The sequence below is a fragment of the Glandiceps talaboti genome, chromosome 8 (genome assembly GCF_964340395.1).
Source record: "Glandiceps talaboti chromosome 8, keGlaTala1.1, whole genome shotgun sequence".
NCBI classification, from domain to species: Eukaryota; Metazoa; Hemichordata; class Enteropneusta; family Spengelidae; genus Glandiceps; species Glandiceps talaboti.
In genome coordinates, this window is record NC_135556.1 from 15,247,282 (window position 1) to 15,267,200 (window position 19,919).

A 19,919-nucleotide genomic window follows, 5' to 3' on the forward strand; every position below is an offset into this window, starting at 1 on the left:
TGCCGATTGAAGGACTTTGACCAGACGTGGTTTAGTTAGAGACCACACTGGCATCCAGACTAACTTAGCATGTGCACCAAATTTCAGCTATTTTGAACCAGTTTCCTGAGAAAGTGATTGCATGGGAAGACAGACAGACAGACAGACAGACAGACAGACAGACAGACAGACAGACAGACACACACACACACACACACACACACAAATGCACACACAGGTCGACAACATCAAAACACAAGCAGCCCCTTTAGAGCACCTAGACTGTGAGATACGTCGTGACGTTTCGCCCTCACTGTCAGAGTGTTAGGGGTTGGCCGATGTTTCAGTGAGGGCGCCCCGTCACGGCGTACCTTACAGACTAGATAATTGTCAACACCTGATTTTTTTTCTTAGCAAATTCTATAAATTTTACAACATATTTTTTAAGTTTTGGTTATCTCTTTCAAAACTTCCACTTTACAAGTGAAAATACTGGAAAACAATAATGTTATCCGAGAGTTTTTGAAATGTTGCATTTTTATCAGCAAAATACCAAAAAAGTGTAAGAAAATGAAAATCCAAAACAGATCCGAAGACTAGTGTATGAATCGACGTAAAGTGCCAACGAAGAAACTCTGAAGTCCATATTATGCATCTCAGTTTATGGCCGTGTACAACATATCACCATCGGAGAAGATCCTGAAATAACAATTGAAAAGTGATCAGCTAGAGTATCAAGAACTTAGCTTTCAACACTCAGACGACCAAGGTAAATGTTACATTGAATCCGATATCAGGTACATTTTAATATCATAATTCATGGTCGCCCCCCCCCCTCCACAATATTTCCTTTCTGTGTAACTAATGGATGAAATGGATTTATATTTTTTTTAAATATGACCAAGAGGGTCAAGGTCAAAGATTGTAGCAAAACAAGTTACAGCTGATATTATTGGGACAGATACTCGAATGCCTGTCAACGATAAATTTACAATATCAAAATTACATTCTGAAAACATCTCGGGTCCGGTCACATCACAGGGCATGCTTTGTATACTCTCTTGTTGAAGCTTGTCAGTATTTATTTATTTATTTATCTATCTATCTATCTATCTATCTATCTATCTATCTATCTATCTATCTATTTATTTATTTAGTGTTTGTTTCTTTGTTTGTTTTGTGTTCGTAAACATAACTACGGTTTTAGTTATGTTTACGAAAACAAACAATCAAACAAACAAACAAACAAACAAACAAACAAACAAAATAAATGAATGAATGAATGAATAAAGAAATACTGACAAGCATCAACAAGAGAGTAGTTACAAATCATTATCAACTTCAAGAATTGCTATATGTTTTCCTATGTGCGAAATGGCCAAAATTGTACATTTATATTGTTTGCTGGTTTATATTTGTATTTATTTATTTATTTATTTATTTATTTATTTATTTATTTATTTATTTATTTATTTATTCATTCATTCATTCATTCATTCATTTATTTTTGTTTGTTTGTTTGTTTGTTTGTTTGTTTGTTTGTTTGTTTGTTTGTTTGTTTGTTTTCATAAACGTAACTATCTAAGCCTGAGTGCCATGTGGTCACAAGTGTCTGTGAACTAGACCCGATCAATATATGCGAAATTCAATAAAACGTACCGCCACATATCACTTCTAGAAGTTTCTGGTTTTCGTGGTTTTTGCCATCGCGATGACTGTGACAGAATAATGTTAACGACGTTGTGTCACGTCACAGGCACTTGTTTCCAGAGAAACGTATCTTGGGAAACAAGTGCCTGTGTACGTGTGACACGATCACGCTATAAATACATGGCGCAGCCATGTTGATTATCTTGGGTCAAAGGTCATATTGTAATTTGTAGGTCATTGTAAGTTGTGTAAATATAGAAACGCGACTGTGGGTAGATCCGCCGCACAGCCCTAAAATTTACCATTTGTCTTCACCTTCGTAGCTGCAAGCCTTGCTGGTTTTCGTGTCATAACAGATTTTGAAACAAAAAGGTATGTCTAGGATCGCAGGACAACTATGCATGGATTCCAGAACTAACGACAACCTAAATAGGCAAGCATTTCAGCAATGTAAACGAACTAGTTAGTATTAATTATAATATAACTGCACGCGTGCTTGTGAAGTAGCTACTTGAGACCGACGCGGAAGTACTGAGTAGCCGAGCTTGTATATTAGGAGTAAGGTGCTGATCTCTAATAACCCCGTCTATAACTTCTGAGCTCTCGTGCTCTCAGTACTAGAGGTATAGGAATCGCACACTATCACAGGGGCGTGTATTATTGCTTAGATTTCCGTTTTCTTAGGAAAATATCATACGAATCTTGCTGCTACAAATGTATCGATCTATAGTACTACGTATACTATCTCTCTTTCCCTATATACAGGTAGGAATATATATTCAAAAGGTTGTTATATTTAGTCTGTAGACCTGGAAAACAACAATCTATGCAATATTACACGCCCCTGTGCACACTATTAGCGCCATAGCACTTGAGTACGTACACCATCTCATAGTGGTTTGCAATGTAACGAATGATATATGTAGTATTATCTTCAGGCCAGAGGATAAATAATCCTGTCATACATTCTCACTCCAATTCTCAGTTTGCGTGATTGTCACAATTGTTGTTGTCGTTTCCACCTTCAATGAGTGTTTAATTACCCCCCCCCCCCCAATATAGGAATATCAAGTGAACCAAGTTCAGTAATTCTTTCATATCATATACTTTCTTTTGTACAACACGAATGGACTTGGCTAGTTGCTAGACAACTATTTTTCGTTCTCATCATTGGTATAACATAATTTACTTATTTTATTAGCTGAGTTTCTGAATCAGTATAGTGCCACAGTCATGGCAAAGTGTCTGTTTATGTCTCTGTCTGTCTGTCTGTCGTGTAAATTACTTAAACTAAAAAAAGCTGGGCAAAGTGCAGATGTTACTTTGGGTGTCTCGGGAAATTGATCAAATCAAAATTATTCTCAGCATAGGTGTGTGATTTGGGTCAGAAAATGTTAATTTTCATTAATTTTTTAAAAATTGGCAAAATTGTCAAGTTATTCTTGAATTTTATTGTTTTTTAGATTTAATGAAACCATTAAAACTGTAATGGGGTAATTTACACCTTGTTTATAGGACCATTTACTATAATATTGTTGGTATTGCTTGATATCTGTTTTCAACACAGCCATGATAGACATGGAAGTGTCTGTGGCACAACCGAACTAAAAGCTTCAGTCATACTATAGGCATGGTACATGATGTCTGTGCATCCATGGAGGTAGGAAGGTCACACACACATCACTAAAACATAACCTTCCCTTTAGAAGTTCAAAGTGTGCAGGAAAGAATAACTGTTCATAATGAATATTTGTTAACCTACAGAAATCCAAGATGGCGACATTAGATTTGCAACTCATTGAATCAGACCCTACATACTATCACAAGGTGCATAACAAATACAATGAAAACTTCAGCAGAGATGAAGAAGAATGGGAACGCATTTGGAAAGAGAACAACAAGATGTATACCTTTGATGAAAGCAAAGAAGATGAAATTTGTATCCTCTCAGTTGGATCTGGAGAAGGTAGACCTTACTTCAACATTGTCTTTGTGTAATTTGCATAACTTTTATCTACAGTATTTGCTGCATCCACTGAAAGACTTGTATAGAATGAACTATCATTTCAAGTCATTGTGAGTGTCTTTAAAGGGACATGTTGCAATCCCTGGTCTTCTCATTAGTGTTATCTTATCAGTGGAACCATAAGGATTACTTTAGGATTATTCTGTTGATCAGGACCAACCTTAAGCTTATAGATCTGCCAAACAACTGGTTTTCACCCACAAGTAGGCATTTAAAGGATCAGTCTGAAATCTTCACATAACTTCATAAGGGCTGTTTATCAATTCATATGTTTCCACCTCTTCCAACAAGGACATTCAAGCATGACAAATAGTAAAGGAGATTAGATTTTGATTGAAGTCACAACAGCAACCACAAACATCTGTCCCAAACAGTCAGCACAGTTTATCAAGATATTTCATTTCTTTTTCACATCATCGATGTTAATTTGGCCATCTATTTGAAGAGCTGCCAAAATAACCTGAATAGAGATAGATGAGGGACAGTGTTTCCTCCCTAATTAGATCCATGGGAACGTTCTCCGCGATCATGTCACTATGTTATGTGATCATGAACATCACTGTCTATCATAGAGTGAACAACAGTTGCAGTCGAAAGCTCTCAGCTTATCAACAGCGCCCTCTATCATAGAGTAAACAACAGTTGCAGTCAAAAGCTCTTGGCTTTTCAAGTTACGTTATGTGTATTAGTTAAAATTTTAGTACTCATAACTTGGTATGATTTCAGTTATGAATAAATTCTTATTTCATTTTGATATTATTTGATAGTATGACATGTCATTACAAAACATCACAATAATAACTAGATAATTTGATGAATCTTCTTTATTAGGTAAAATGGAAAATAACATGTGAATTTGAGAAATAAAATTGTATAAATTTTGCCCTGATCAGTTCTCAGCATAACCACTTAGCATTAGTCTAGTTCCCATACGGTATCATTATGATTTATTTACACCGCCACTCACAGTATAGTCAAAGTCATTACTCTAGAAGTCCTGAAATGCATGAGATGCAATTTAAAATCACCCACAGCCAACCCATGCAATAATTAGCATCATGCCTTTGTTAATCAATCACAAAATTCTAACCAATAACGCAGTCCCTTATAAAGTTAGTGTTTATAGGGGCAGTTATGTAATGTCCAAATATGGTTTATATTTGTCAGCGCAGGATGCTACTTATACACTTTTTATATCACTCTAACAGTTGGGGTTCACTGATTGGATGAACAACATTTAGTGCTGATTGAGGAACTTTGACCAGGCGTGGTTTAGTTAGAGACCACATTGGCATCCAGACTAACTTAGCATGTCCACCAAATTTCAGCTCATTTGAACCAGGTTCCTGAGAAAGTGATTGCATGGGAAGACAGACAGACAGACAGACAGACAGACAGACAGATGGATGGACAGAAATACACACAAATGCACACACAGGCTGACAACATCAAAACATAAACAGCCCCTTTGGAGCTAAAGATTATTAAATCTTGGGCAGAAGTCTGTTTTGCACTTCGGTGAGGCACCATGGGAGAGTGAAGGATGCTAGGCACTTCACCGATAATGCTTCAACCACTCTACATTAAAGGTTCCTCCTATGCCAGATTTTTTTGATAACTCTGTTGTATAGAGATCGTGTCATGCTGAGTTAGTGAAAATGACATATCTGAGATTCGTAAACATGACAATTGCTTCTTAACCAAAATCAGCTCCGCCTTTGTCCCCTTTTCAATATAACTTGTGTGCGTTGTTTTGTTTTGATAAAGTATGTGATGCCAGATAGCATGATAATATCCATCTGTTTTCCCTCCCTCTAGGTACAAGAGAGGTATTTATCCTAGAATCTGCTCTGAAACGACACCCAAAGGTTTACTTACGAGTTATTGAACCTGAGCAAACAGCAGCAGATATCTTCAAGGATAAATGCAGTAAACTACAGGAAACCTTTCCAGGCCTGCGTGTCGACTGGTATGTCAAAACTTTTCAAGACTACATGAAAGATGATGGCAAGGAGAGTGAAATGGAAAAGTTTAATTTCATAACCTGTTTGCATAGCCTGTACTACATGGATGATCTCTCAGCAGCAATGGATTTCCTCTATAAATACACCAAACCTGGAGGCATAATCGCAATAACTATGATTGACTCAAATAGTAAGGATATACTAGTGTCATAAGTGTTTAAAATCCTAGGTTGGTACACAGTAGATCTATGTGTCAGTATTTGAAATGGAGCAAAGTTTGAAGGTGGTACATGCTGTGGAATAAGCAACATTACAGCAGTTTCAGAAACAAACCCTCTGCATTTTTGGTCTTTCTTAGTATAGTAAGGATACCATACCATATTGAAATGGTATGTGACAAACTTGAATGGAGTGTATAAACCCTAGCTTCTCTGAAAAATGTGCTAACTTGTTGTAATCCAGTGTGGATAAATACATTTTATCCAAAGTTTCAAAGAGAGTAGAGTAGAGTAGAGTAGAGTAGAATAGAGTAGAGAGAAGGTATAGACTGACAGATCAACCGTTGTGGATGTTGTCTAATCTCTCTTTTCCCAAACCTATCAAGGAAGGCTGATAAGCCCGGACCAATGACGTCATTACAGTCTAAGAGAAAGTATGGCTACGGCAGAAAATATTTGCTCTGCCAGGCAAAGATTATCAGTATGGATAACACAAAGTATAGTTAATCATGTTATTGGTTGTTTCTTTCCCAAAAAATAGGTACACTTGGGAAGCTCTATGAGAAAAACTGGAAGAATGACAATTACCCTATAAGTCTTAAGTCTGCAAGTGATGTCAGATTGGAGATAAAGAAGAAAGGATGGATATCAGAGACAAAGTATAACTGGGGTAGAGTAGACGTTACATCACTTCTTGACAACCCTGAATCAGAAGACGGCAATATGGTGCTGGATTTTACGACACATATTATCAACTTCCGTAACACTGCCCCCAAAGCACTACTCAATGAGGTCCTGAGCTGTTTTGAAGAAAACTACGAAATGAAAGATGGGAGAAAACGAGTGTCTAATGACAGAGCAGAACTTGTCATCAAGAAACCTGCACATTGAAATTCACTGTACATATTTACCCCAGCCATAGCCCATGTAATTACTGAGTCTCTCGTAATACTAGAGAACAAAATTGGTGCTGTATTATTCAGACAAATGTCCAGATTCTACATTTCTGCAACTGTGATTATTTATAGAAGCAATTGTATGTGTAACATTATAACATTATTAGTAACAGTTAGCCCTGCTTCCAGACGGAGTGAGTCTGGACTCCATTCTAACAATAGTCATTTCCTTCTGAGAATAGAATCACATCCGGATCCCATAACTCATCTGCAAGCAGGGCTAGAACATGGCAGGTTGTAGGTTATTTTAGGTCACAGGCATGTACAGACGACGAATTAACCAGCTGAATGTCAGGAATATGTTCATTACCACACACACGCTTCAAGGTAGTCCTGCTTGCAGACGATATCTATACGGACGCAATACTATGTCCCTCAACCAGGGGAATGGACAATTGTCAGAATAAGGTCCCAAATTACTCCATCTACAAGCAGGACTAACTTCAAGGCTGGTGGGCGAGCTCTTTGGGGGCTTCTCCAGTAACACGTCAACGAATGGTTAGCCCAATGTAGTCGATGATGGGCGTACAGTACTAGGATATACCAGTACTATTATGTGGTAGATGTCGGGACATACAGAACAGCGCTTTTGGCGAAGCTCCCGAGGACTGTGTAGAGTCATTTATGTGTGAAGATTGACATATGTTTTTGACAATCATTATGTTCAATAAAGATGGTAAATACATGTAAATGATGAGTGAATTTATTCGCAATGTTTACCTTTAACTGTTATCAGCTAGTGCAGTAAGTGTACAAGTAAGGTGTTAATTGCTCAGCCACGTTTCGATCCCTAGTGTAAACATTCGCCGTCTAGGTGGAGGGTCTATGGTGAGAAGGAGAATCCTTATATGCACAACTTGATATGCATATACATCGAAGGATACAGTTTTACATGCATACAATGAGGTACAGGTAGATGTTCATCTATAGGTGTCTTATCCGGGGCAGTTGTCCTACGGAACAAATTGTCCGGAGGGAGGGAGCAATATTCCTAGAATCGTCCACAGATAAACACACACACACACACACACAAACAAACAAACATAACATCTCTATGCGAGGTGAAAAACGACGGACTGGCATCATTCTTTGGTACATTGTTGAAAACAATAATGCCGACCTCAATCAACTTTTCGTTCCGTGAAATAATGTGAAAAAAAACCCTTAAGAAACACATCCAAAAAGTAGCCACTAGAAGCCCAATTTTTCTGGTTTATTTTTTTCACAGTTGTCCTACAGAGTCAATTGGGAGGAGCAATAGTCCTAGAGTCGTCCAGAGACAGATAAACACACACACACACACACACACACACACACACACACAAACAAACAAACAAACAAACATAACATCTCTTTGCGAAAGGTGAAAAATGACGGACTGGCACCATTCTTTGGCACATTGTTGAAAAAAATGCCAACCTCAATCAACTTTCCGTTCCGTGAAATAATGTGAAAGGCCCCCCTAAGAAACACATCCAAAAAGTAGATGAGTCGGAACAGACTAAGGAAAGCATTTTAAATGAGCAAGGTGCTGTCACAATGGTATTTATATAGCCTCAAGTAATTAAGTCTATCAAAACTGTGAAAGAGTGGTGTCATTTCTTTCAAGGCTGCATTGCGCAAAGTAAAATCTCTGTTTCTCATAGATGTGTACAATGCAATGTAAGTCATCATATCTGTATGTCTAGGATCGCATCGTGTATAAAGCCATGCCAGAATTTCCAGTTGCTGTTTTTCAATACTAATGTTTGTGTAAACTCTTCAAATTCTACCTCCTAATTAATATGTTTTACTTTCAGTTTCTCTCTTATGTCGGTGAAGCATGCAGTATTTTCCAGTAGATTGAAATGATCTGGCCATGGCTCAGTGTGTAAACTGTTAATGTATGCCTTACATATTTCCTTTTCAGACAGCACACATGATTCCTGTGAGCTAGAGGTCCTGTTTTTCATGAATCTATCAATGTGATCTATACAACGCTTCCAACACCTGAAGTAAATATATGTGGGTTCTATCAAAATTAGTAGCCTGGGCAACTGAAATACCGGTCTTCCCAAAATGGAAGAGACTGGCAAGGTCCTTCAGCCCAGCATCAAGGTATATTTTCATGAGAACAGCTTCAAAGTTTTTAGAATATGCCAGTCTCTAGGAAAAGGTAAAAGCCATGCCAAGTCTAAACCATACTTTTTCTTTAATTTCAGTAAGTAGTCATAAATTTTTCCATCACCAACTACAACCAAATAGTTGATGTACTTCCCAACACCAAACTTGGTATATATTTTATTTAGAACATCTTTCATTGTTTCAACATTGTGTTACGGATGAGAGAATACAACTTTCTAATATTCGCTAAGTTTTTATGTTTTGCGAGGTCACCGTGAACTCTGTCATGAATTAACACTTAGAACAAATGTTTGCATTGCGCGAATAGTATTCTTCTAAGATGACAACATTAAGTTATTAAAAGATCAACAGTGTCAAATAATGACTGATTACAGACAGTTGGAAGAACAATGACGTGATCACATTGTTTAGCTAGTTTTCATATTTGTCAATATCATTCGCATTGAATTAAGGCGACGGCAATACTTCCGTTTTAGTCATTTATGGTGCTGATTATTTTATCACCCAATCATTTGAGTATTGTATATTTTACGTTTATAAGAATTTAATGTAATAATAAAATTATGGATTGAGTTTTTGGAAGGGACGGTCCGAGGTCAGGAGCTTCGATCTGCTCCGTGGCCACTTCCAAATGATCCAGGTTAACCATGAACATTGTGTGTAGTTTGAGCTAATTTCTTATAAGTCCAAGTTGATCCCGAGTACAGAGTGGAGAGAGAGAGAGAGTAACATGGAGGAGGGTTACCTTAACAGTAGAGGTAACCCCCCGATTCATTACAATTGTCAGCAGGTAGGTCAAGCACAGCAAGATAAACTACATTTGAAACCTCTGTGTCCTCATTTGTAAATATTGCTAGCCTTTCTTTCAGACCCGGAATAAAGATGTCTGGATCTTCAATTTGTATTGCCCTTTTTTCAAGTGCATACAAAAAGCAGTCTGACTGTAATCTACTATAGTGTAATTTCTCAACAGGTGACGCTTTAAAATCCTCCAAAGACAGAAGTGAAGAATTCACATGATGACCACTTGCATCATCCATACCTGACAAGGCACTGTAGTAGTTTTCTATCATTACAGGTGCAATGGTTCGACGGGAAGACATAAAGGTACAGTGGTTTGTTACAGATGTGTATGTTGGGCACAGGACTTCACTGAATGAAACACTTACTTTACTTTGTAGGCTATTTTGTTGCCAGGAGGAAAGTGTACTTTCATCAGTAAGAAATGATCTTTGATCATAGTACAAACTTTCACTTAAAAGAAGTTGACACATTTCAGCATCTTCATGATGTGATAGTAATCATTTATTGGCTGGATAGTATCAGGAAAGAGAGCAGTACCATATCTACATATTTCAATATATTGACCTTGCTCTTCTTTGTATACAACAACAGGTAAAGCTATGCAGTAACACAGAGCTAATATTTCGGGAACACCACAACCAGCGCCTTTTCTGATTTCCCCACATCTGTGATCAAAGTTAAGATATTTCTTTTGACAATTATCTTTCATCAGAAAATACTCATATTTAGAGGCTTCAAGGAGTTCAATATGTTGTTTGTTTTGTTCTAAGCAATCAACAATTTCATTTCTGATTTTTACCATTACTCTGTCCTCTAAAGATTGTAGTTCAGGCAATACTGCTTTTCCGGTATCATCACGGGTACAATGTCTCAATGAGTAAATACTGTGAGCTGTGATTGCCCTACAAAGGGAACAATATGAAAGTATTCTCCAGCTGTAGACCGCAGTGACTGTCTGCGAAATGGCGCAAGGTCCTATAGTGAGCGTTAGTGAAGGCTTACTCTCTACAGCTTGAATAGATGTGCCATTGAATCCTCTCCCTAGCTGACTCGACTTTACTGTGGCATAACAACTAAGCTTGTCTACATTGTCTACAGAGACTACAGTAAAACATTGATTACTAAGCTTTGGTCCTTCCTGCATTATTTACTCACATATACCAACTTTATACCGCTGGAGACTATCTTTAGAGGCGACAGCGCCAAATCTGTTCAGAATTTTTAAACATTCAGACGATGAATTGCTGAATTTATCAACAACGTCAGCTAAAGCTATGTGTACTGGAAAGTGACACTCTGTATTGTATGAATAAACAATACAAGACACAATGAACAACCTCTTCATGAGATGACTAATATGATAATTTTGTGTTTTGTCATTGATATTTTGAGTGTAACAGTCATTCCAATCAAATGTATCAATCTCCTTTTGATTAACATCACCTTGCTCAGTGTTGTTCAGTGTCAATTGAAAAATAAAATTCCAGAGGTAGGGGGTCAATGTCGTGTGAAATAAAGTCTTTGAAATTATTTGAAGTAATGTCAAACTCATCTTTTGGTTGTTTTTCATCAAGTTCTGTGCCATTTTAATAATTTTAGATTTAAGATATTCACAACCAATACGTAGATATGAGGTAATATCATAACTTGGCATAGAAGCAATCAAAGAATTCTGAAGTACATTTAGAGAAAGAATTTCCTTTTCTAAACTATCAACTTTATTGTTGGCAGCATAGAGAGTGAAAAGAAAACAGTCTTCAAGAGATGGCCCACACCTCCTTAGTAAAGTCCCAAGCTTGTTGTACATAGGGTTAGAATAGGAAATCAAACAATCACCAAATACACTCTGGAGTTTCACCATCAGCCATCTCTTTTTTTTCTCAACAAATCCAAGGTATCTGACCTTTCATACTTTTCAATGTTTTTTTAAAGTTCTTTTAAGTAAATACCGTACACAGAAGAATTGAAAAATTGCCCTATCCTCTTCAAATTCTCTGCATACAAATAAAATTGCACAGGTTATAGCATACTCCTCAATGGAATTAATGTCACTAAAAGTGACATTCCTGTAACTATCACATAGAGATCTCGTGTATTCTTTAGAAGCTGCCTTGACCCTGCTAACTTCAAATTCTGAACGAACAAACTTTGAAAAAGCTGTATTACAGGAGCCACAAATTAGACTTTCATTAGTAAGACATTTAACATGTAGTTTAATGTGATGAACATATTTCAACATTAACTCCAGATCACTTATGTTGTATTTCTGCTCATTAGATTTTGTTCTGAAATTTGACAAAACATACTGAACCAAACTGTCATTTTCTCTGCGACACAAATGATAATACCTTGTTTTTGAGTAACAGCCACATACAATACATGGACCACATGATGTACCAAATCAGAAGACTTCTTGCCACCACCATACCCAGTCATGTTAATGGACCGAGTTGAGTGAACCTTGTGATCAATTGTTGTCCCAGACAGAAATGGTTTACCATCATAAATCAACTTGTATGCACTGCTAGGAATGTCCACTTTCTCTAAAAACAAAGTTGGTAAGGTCAGAAGAAGATATAGCAGATGAAGGAGATTCAGCGTGGCCAGGTCAAGCAGAAATTGGTATTCACAGGGAAAGCTTGTTTTATAGTTTTCAGAGGTTAACCTAAAAATTGCCTAAATAGAAACAAAAACCCCAGATCTGACAGGGGGAAACCCCTTGGACTCCCTCACCCCAGAGGCTACTCATTCGTTAAACCAACAATAAGATTCACCACAATTGGTAAAAAAAAACTTCAAAAGCTTCTAGGGGAGACCCCCAGGATCCTCATAAGAGGTAGACATGTCCCAGTCTCAAATCAAAGTTCTTTACTCCACCCCTTACTGTCAACATGCTATGAAACTTTATTTCAAAAATGTTTCAACCTTATACAGTTGTTTTCACATGTTAGAGCTGTCTCGTAAAGCTTGGAAATTATTGTCTGAAAGTGTCTGTGAATAGCCTAAAAATTGCCTTTAGGAGTAAAAATCCACAAGGGCTTCTAGAGGGAGACCCCTAGAACCCCCCCCCCCCCCCATGCACACATACTCACACAAGAGGTGAATATATCCCAGTCTCGAAAAAGCTCTTCCCTCTACAACTCTCAAGATGCTATGATACTTTATTCACGGGGTCAGTGACTTTCTGTCGGCCCAATGGAAAAACACTGACCACCCCCTATCCCTGCCCCAGGCTGGAGAAACTGACCGGTCTGTTTGAATGTTTGAGCTAACCAATTAAGTTTCCGATTTGCATTTTCAGTGTGTCGTCATACCATGGCATAAAAACTGTCAATGATGTTTATTTAATTTAAAATCAAACATGTATTGATCAGAAATATGTAGTTTTCTAAATATAATCTGTGCGTGATAGAACAACATCTTATTACGCTGTATTATCCTCTGCGAAAACCAAACGGAACATTGTGGCAACAAAAAGTAGGTGATTCAACATTGACGTAAAAAAAATCTGGATATCTCAAAGAAGGAAAGAAAAAAAAGTTGCCCTCATAGGCGAGGGAGAAAAAAAATAAAAAAAATAACGTAGTGACGTTGCACCACCCCATTAATTGTCTGTAATTGACTGGGAAACCACCATCATAGTCATAGGTTGAAGTGTTTCTGATGTAAAAAATGTACCGTTTATGATGTACTCAATACTACGTCATAAATATATCATGCTAATTTAACGTAGTGAAGTTGCACCACCTCATTAACATAGCAAGTTGAACTGATTCCGCGGTATTTTCAAACTATGGGGGTATCGTTTCGGAAACGCGATCGTAAACGCATTTTAGATCGATGTTGTTGAAAATTATTGATCAGGTAGGTCCAGTGATACGCAAGCGTGGCATGGGTGGTTATGTTTTGGTTACATTTGGTGTTTTGGCAATCCTTTTGGATCGATGAAAAATGATGTAACCGTTTTGATACGTAATGGCTTGGTTACCCAACTTGTGTTGTATGTGTGTAAGGGGCGGGGGTATGACATCGCTACCGATGTTTATAAGAATATCGCCAATCCCTATAATAACGTCGTTGTTCTGTATCAGGACCGTCATAGACAAGAATAAAACCATTTAGGAAAGGAATAACAGTTTACAAGCGACTGTGGGTAACAAGAACACGTCTAACCCTTGGGATGACTGAACGTGAAATGTAGTTGCGTCATGCCAGGCTCAAAGTTGGGTTTCGCATATGCTTCTGGGAGTAGAAACAAGAAGTTTCCTAGACTTCTACAAAAAATAATAATTTTTTCAAAAATAATCTTAAAATGCAAAAATTACTGTTTATATAAAAGTGCTGCAGTTCTTAAAAAAACGGGAGTGCGACAAAAATTACTTTGGCTTGTTATTGGGTCAAGCAATTTATTTCTTCTTTTCACCAGAAAGATAGGCCAATTGGGCATGTCAATGCAGAAACATAAAGCTCAGTTATGAAATTGAATATATTGTAAATTTGAGTCGAAAATTTTCAACAGTTGTTTATAGTAAACGGCTTATAAAATTACGCGGGAATTTAACACGGTACTACCTGACGTTGAGGGCGCCAGCAAGAATAGAAATCGTGGTGAATAACATACTGTCAAATGGGTGACCTGCGTTCCGACTCAATTTACCATTTGTCTTCACCTTCGTGGCTGCAAGCCTTGCTGGTTTTGTCGTCATAACAGATTTTGAAACAAAAAGGTATGTCTAAGATAGCAGAACAACTATACATGGATTCCAGAACAGACGAGAACTTAAATAGGCAAGCAATGTAAACGAACTAGTTATATAAGTATAACCCAAAGGAAGAACAACTGGGGACGGATCAGACACCATATGTTGAATGCCGCTGTTTGCACCACAGGGGCGTGTAATATTGCTTAGATTTCCGTTTTCTTAGGAAAATATCATACGAATCTTGCTGCTACAAATGTATCGATCTATAGTACGTATACTATAAATATCACAGGGGCGTGTAATATTGCTTAGATTTCCGTTTTCTTAGGAAAATATCATACGAATCTTGCTGCTACAAATGTATCGATCTATAGTACGTATACTATAAATATCACAGGGGCGTGTAATATTGCTTAGATTTCCGTTTTCTTAGGAAAATATCATACGAATCTTGCTGCTACAAATGTATCGATCTATAGTACGTATACTATAAATATCTTTTCCTATACAGGTAGGAATATATATTCAAAAGGTTGTTATATTTAGTCTGTAGACCTGGAAAACAACAATCTATGCAATATTACACGCCCCTGTGGTTTGCACTGCACTCACTGGCTTTCCTAGCCATGTGTGAACAACTTCCGGGTGTCCTGAACGAGCTTAGCATATTAATGACGTAGTCCGGGTGTTGTCGCGGTTACTCGCCACACATAAGTCTGAGGTAGAAAGTATGGGAAATGAAAAGTCACATTGTAGTCAACAAGTTTAGCAATCTGAGGTAGAAAGTATGGGAAATGAAAAGTCACATTGTAGTCAACAAGTTTAGCAACCACCACAGCAGTCAAATAATAGTCTTACTGACATCAAAACCACCTAAAAAAAAGTAATGAAAATGCTTCCCTGTACAACACACACCGCGCATTTGTATATAAGTAAATGACAAAAAAGGGACACGAGCTTACGTGGTGACGTCAAGAAATCAAAATTTTCAACTCGCGTCTGCACACTCCGCAACAAACCGCAACATGTAGACACAAATACCGTTGGAAAGCATGTAATCTGCGGTTCATTTTCTTCAAAGACAGTTTTTTGTTCTGATTTGTTGCACATATTGAAATCGAGAGTCTGTCTGCAGTGTAAATTACTTAAACTAAAAAAAAGCTGGGCAAAGTGCAGTGAATGTTGGGATGTTACTTGGGGTGTCTCGTTGCGTGTTGGGAATTGATCAAATCAAAATTATACACAGCATAGGTGTGTGATTTGGGTCAGAAAATGTTCATTTTCATTAATTTTTAAACAATTGGCAAAATTGTCCAAGTCATTCTTGAATTTTATTGTTTTTAGATGTAATGAAACCATTAAAAACTGTAATGGGGTAATTTTCACCTTGTTTATAGGACCATTACTATAATATTGTTGGTATTGCTTGATAACTGTCTTCAGCACAGCCATGATAGACAAGGAAGTGTCTGACACAACTGAACTATATAAGCTTCAGTCATACTATAGGCATGGTACATGATGTCTGTGCATCCATGGAGGTAGGAAGGACACACACATCACTAAAACATAACCTTCCCTTTAGAAGTTCAAAGTGTGCAGGAAAGAATAACTTTTCATAATGAATATTTGTTAACCTACAGAAATCCAAGATGGCGACATTAGATTTGCAAGTCATTGAATCAGACCCTACATACTATCACAAAGTGCATAACAAATACAATGAAAACTTCAGCAGAGATGAAGAAGAATGGGAACGCATTTGGAAAGAGAACAACAACATGTATACCTTTGATGAAAGCAAAGAAGATGAAATTTGTATCCTCTCAGTCGGACCTGGAGAAGGTAGACCTTACTTCAACATTGTCTTTGTGTAATTTGCATAACTTTTATCTACAGTATTTGCTGCATCCACTGAAAGACATGTATAAAATGAACTATCATTTCAAGTCATTGTGAGTGTCTTTAAAGGGACATGTTGCAATCCCTGGTCTTCTCATTAGTGTTATCTTATCAGTGGAACCATAAGGATTACTTTAGGATTATTCTTTTGATCAGGACCAACCTTATAGATCTGCTAAACAACTGGTTTTCACCCACAAGTAGGCATTTAAAGGATCAGTCTGAAATCTTCACATAACTTCATAAGGGCTGATTATCAATTCATATGTTTCCACCTCTTCCAACAAGGACATTCAGACAGACAGACAGATGGATGGACAGAAATACACACAAATGCACACACAGGCCGACAACATCAAAACACAAACAGCCCCTTTGGAGCTAAAGATTATTAAATCTTGGGCAGAAGTCTGTTTTGCACTTCGGTGAGGCACCATGGGAGAGTGAAGAATGCTAGGCACTTCACCGACAATGCTTCAACCACTCTACATTAAAGGTTCCTCCTATGCCAGATTTTTTTTGATGATTCTGTTATATAGAGATCGTGTCATGCTGAGTTAGTGAAAATGACATGAGATTCATGAACATGAGAATTGCTTCTTATCTAAAATCAGCTCGACCTTTGTCCCCTTTTCAATATAACTTATGTGCGTTCTTTTGTTTTGGTAGAGTATGTGATGCCAGATAGCATGATAATATCCATCTAGACTACACTATACATTAAACCCAAACAATTCTGTTTTCCTTCCCTCTAGGTACAAGAGAGGTAGTTATCCTAGAATCTGCTCTAAAACGACACCCAAAGGTTTACTTACGAGTTATTGAACCTGAGCAAACAGCAGTAGATATCTTCAAGGATAAATGCACTAAACTACAGGAAACCTTTCCTGGCCTGCGTGTCGACTGGTATGTCAAAACTTTTCAAGACTACATGAAAGATGACGACAAGGAGAGTGAAATGGAAAAGTTTAATTTCATAATCTGTTTGCATAGCCTGTACTACATGGATGATCTCTCAGCAGCAATGGATTTCCTCTATAAATACACCAAACCAGGAGGCATAATAGCAATAACTATGATCGACACAAATAGTAAGGATATACTTGTGTTTTTAAGTGTTTAAAATCCTAGGTTGGTAGACAGTAGATTGAAGGGTGGTACATGCTGTGTAATAAGCTTCATTCCAGCAGTTCCAGAAACAAACTGTCGGCATGTTTGGCCTTGTCCAGTATAGTATAGTAAGGGTACCATATCATATTGAAATGGTATGTGACAAACTTGAATGGAATGTATAAACCCTAGCTTCTCTGAAAAATGTGCTAATTTGTTGTAGTCCAGTGTGGATAGATACATATTCTCCAAAGTTTCAAAGAGAGTAGAGTAGAGTAGAGTAGAGTAGAGTAGAGTAGAGTAGAGTAGAGTAGAGTAGAGTAGAGGGCATAGACTGACCGATCGTATAGTATAGTAAGGGTACCATATCATATTGAAATGGTATGTGACAAACTTGAATGGAATGTATAAACCCTAGCTTCTCTGAAAAATGTGCTAATTTGTTGTAGTCCAGTGTGGATAGATACATATTCTCCAAAGTTTCAAAGAGAGTAGAGTAGAGTAGAGTAGAGTAGAGTAGAGTAGAGTAGAGTAGAGTAGAGTAGAGTAGAGGGCATAGACTGACCGATCAACCGTTGTGGTTGCTGTGTAATCTCCCTTTCCTCAAACCTATCAAGGCAGGCTGATAAGCCCGGACCAATGACGTCATTACAGTGTAAGAGAGGGTATGGTATGGCAGAAAATATTTGCTCTGCCATGCAAAGAATTATCAGTATGGATAACACAAAGTATAGTTAATCATGTTATTGGTTGTTTCTTTCCATATACTTAGGTACACTTGGGAAGCTCTATGAGAAAAACTGGAAGGACGACAATTACCCTGTAAGTCTTACGTCTGCAAATGATGTCAGATTGGAGATAAAGAAGAAAGGATGGACATTGGAGTCAAGATATAACTGGGGTAGAGTAGACGTTACATCACTTCTTGACAATCCTGAATCAGAAGACGGTAATATGGTGCTGGATTTTACGACGCATATTATCAACTTCCGTAACACTGCCCCCAAAGCACTACTCAATGAGGTCCTGAGCTGTTTTGAAGAAAACTACGAAATGAAAGATGGGAGAAAACGAGTGTCTAATGACAGAGCAGAACTCGTCATCAAGAAACCTGCACATTGAAATTCACTGTACATATTTACCCCAGCCATAGCCCACGTGATTACTGAGTCTCCCGTAATACTAGAGAACAAAATTGGGGCTGTATTATTCAGGCAAGTGTCCAGATTCTGCATTTCTGCAACTGTGATTGTTCATAGAAGCAATTGTATGTGTAACATTATAACATTATCAGTAATAGTTAACCCTGTTTCCAGACGGAGTGAGTCTGGACTCGATTCAAACAATAGTCCCTTCCTTCTGAGCATAGAATCACATCCGGGTCCCATAACTCCATCTGCAAGCAGGGCTAGAACATGGCAGGTTGTAGGTTATTTTAGGTCACAGGCATGTAGAAACAACGTCTTATCAAGTTGAATGTCAGGAATATGTTCATTACCACACATGTACACATGCTTCAAGGTAGTCCTGCCTGCAGACAGTATCTATACGGACGCGATACTGACTATGTCCCACAACCAGGGGAATGGACAATTGTCAGACTCGAGTCCCGAATTACTCCATCTACAAGCAGGACTAACTTCAAGGCTGGTGGGCGGGCAAGGTCCTAGGCACGTATGTACAATAGCTCACAGGTGAATGTAGGCTCTCTGGGGGCTTCTTAATGAGACGAAGTATCTCAGTAACACGTCAACGAATGGTTAGCCCTATGTAGTCGATGAGGGCGTACAGTACTAGGATATACGAGTACTATTATGTGGTAGATGTCGGGACATACAGAACAGCGCTTTTAGCGAAGCTCCCGAGGTCTGTGTAGAGAGTGAATGCACAGGGAACATTGAAGATTGACATGTTTTTGACAATCATTATGTTCAATAAAGATTATAAATACATGTAAATGATGAGTGTAATAAATTATTCGCAATGTTTACCTTTAACTGTTATCAGCTAGTGTAGTAAGTGTACACACAAGGTGTTAATTGCTCAGCCACGTTTCGATCCCTAGTGTAAACATTCGCCGTCTAGATGGAGGGTCTATGGTGAGAATGAGAATCCTTATATGCACAACTTGATATGCATATACATCGAAGGATACAGTTTTACATGCATACAATGGGGTACAGGTAGATGTTCATCTAGGTGTCTTATCCGAGGCCTTGGGCAGTTGTCCTACAGAGTCAATTGGCGGGGGTGGGGGGGGGGCAATAGTCCTAGAATCGTCCAGAGACAGATAAACACACACACACACATACATACATACATACATACATACATACATACATACATACATACATACATACATACATACATACATAATTAACATCTCTTTGTAAAAGGTGAAAAACGACGAACTGGCATCATTCTTTGGTACATTGTTGAAGAATAATGCCGACCTCAATCAACTTTTCGTTCCGTGAAAACCC

At 37.8% G+C, this 19,919-nt stretch overlaps 2 protein-coding genes across 3 annotated transcripts; both read left to right on the forward strand.

The window, feature by feature from the left end:
• Positions 1–1,861: 1,861 nt before the first annotated feature.
• On the forward strand, positions 1,862–7,465 carry LOC144438995 (histamine N-methyltransferase-like). 2 transcript variants are annotated; one of them, XM_078128232.1, is made up of 4 exons: positions 1,862–2,001; positions 3,394–3,595; positions 5,474–5,809; positions 6,379–7,465. In XM_078128232.1, exons 2-4 carry the CDS (start codon positions 3,403–3,405, stop codon positions 6,726–6,728), a joined length of 879 nt encoding a protein of 292 aa, XP_077984358.1. In that variant the 5' UTR covers positions 1,862–2,001; positions 3,394–3,402; the 3' UTR covers positions 6,729–7,465. The 2 variants fall into 2 exon arrangements, with proteins under 2 accessions (XP_077984358.1, XP_077984359.1); XM_078128233.1 differs by lacking the exon at positions 1,862–2,001 and adding an exon at positions 2,152–2,252.
• A 6,859-nt stretch (positions 7,466–14,324) lies between these two features.
• On the forward strand, positions 14,325–19,333 carry LOC144438982 (histamine N-methyltransferase-like). Its single transcript, XM_078128215.1, has 4 exons — positions 14,325–14,448; positions 16,068–16,269; positions 17,082–17,417; positions 18,209–19,333. The coding sequence occupies exons 2-4, from the start codon at positions 16,077–16,079 to the stop codon at positions 18,556–18,558; spliced, it is 879 nt and encodes a 292-aa protein (XP_077984341.1). The 5' UTR covers positions 14,325–14,448; positions 16,068–16,076; the 3' UTR covers positions 18,559–19,333.
• Positions 19,334–19,919: the final 586 nt, after the last annotated feature.

What these genes read in the sequence shown, in the direction of transcription:
- LOC144438995 (XM_078128232.1), top strand. Translation starts at nt 3,403, where the DNA reads ATGGCGACATTAGATTTGCAACTCATTGAATCAGACCCTACATACTAT. An exon ending in CTCAGTTGGATCTGGAGAAG is followed by an intron (nt 3,596 to 5,473) that starts GTAGACCTTACT and finishes CCCTCCCTCTAG; the next exon opens with GTACAAGAGAGGTATTTATC. An exon ending in AACTATGATTGACTCAAATA is followed by an intron (nt 5,810 to 6,378) that starts GTAAGGATATAC and finishes CCCAAAAAATAG; the next exon opens with GTACACTTGGGAAGCTCTAT.
- LOC144438982 (XM_078128215.1), top strand. Translation starts at nt 16,077, where the DNA reads ATGGCGACATTAGATTTGCAAGTCATTGAATCAGACCCTACATACTAT. An exon ending in CTCAGTCGGACCTGGAGAAG is followed by an intron (nt 16,270 to 17,081) that starts GTAGACCTTACT and finishes CCTTCCCTCTAG; the next exon opens with GTACAAGAGAGGTAGTTATC. An exon ending in AACTATGATCGACACAAATA is followed by an intron (nt 17,418 to 18,208) that starts GTAAGGATATAC and finishes CCATATACTTAG; the next exon opens with GTACACTTGGGAAGCTCTAT.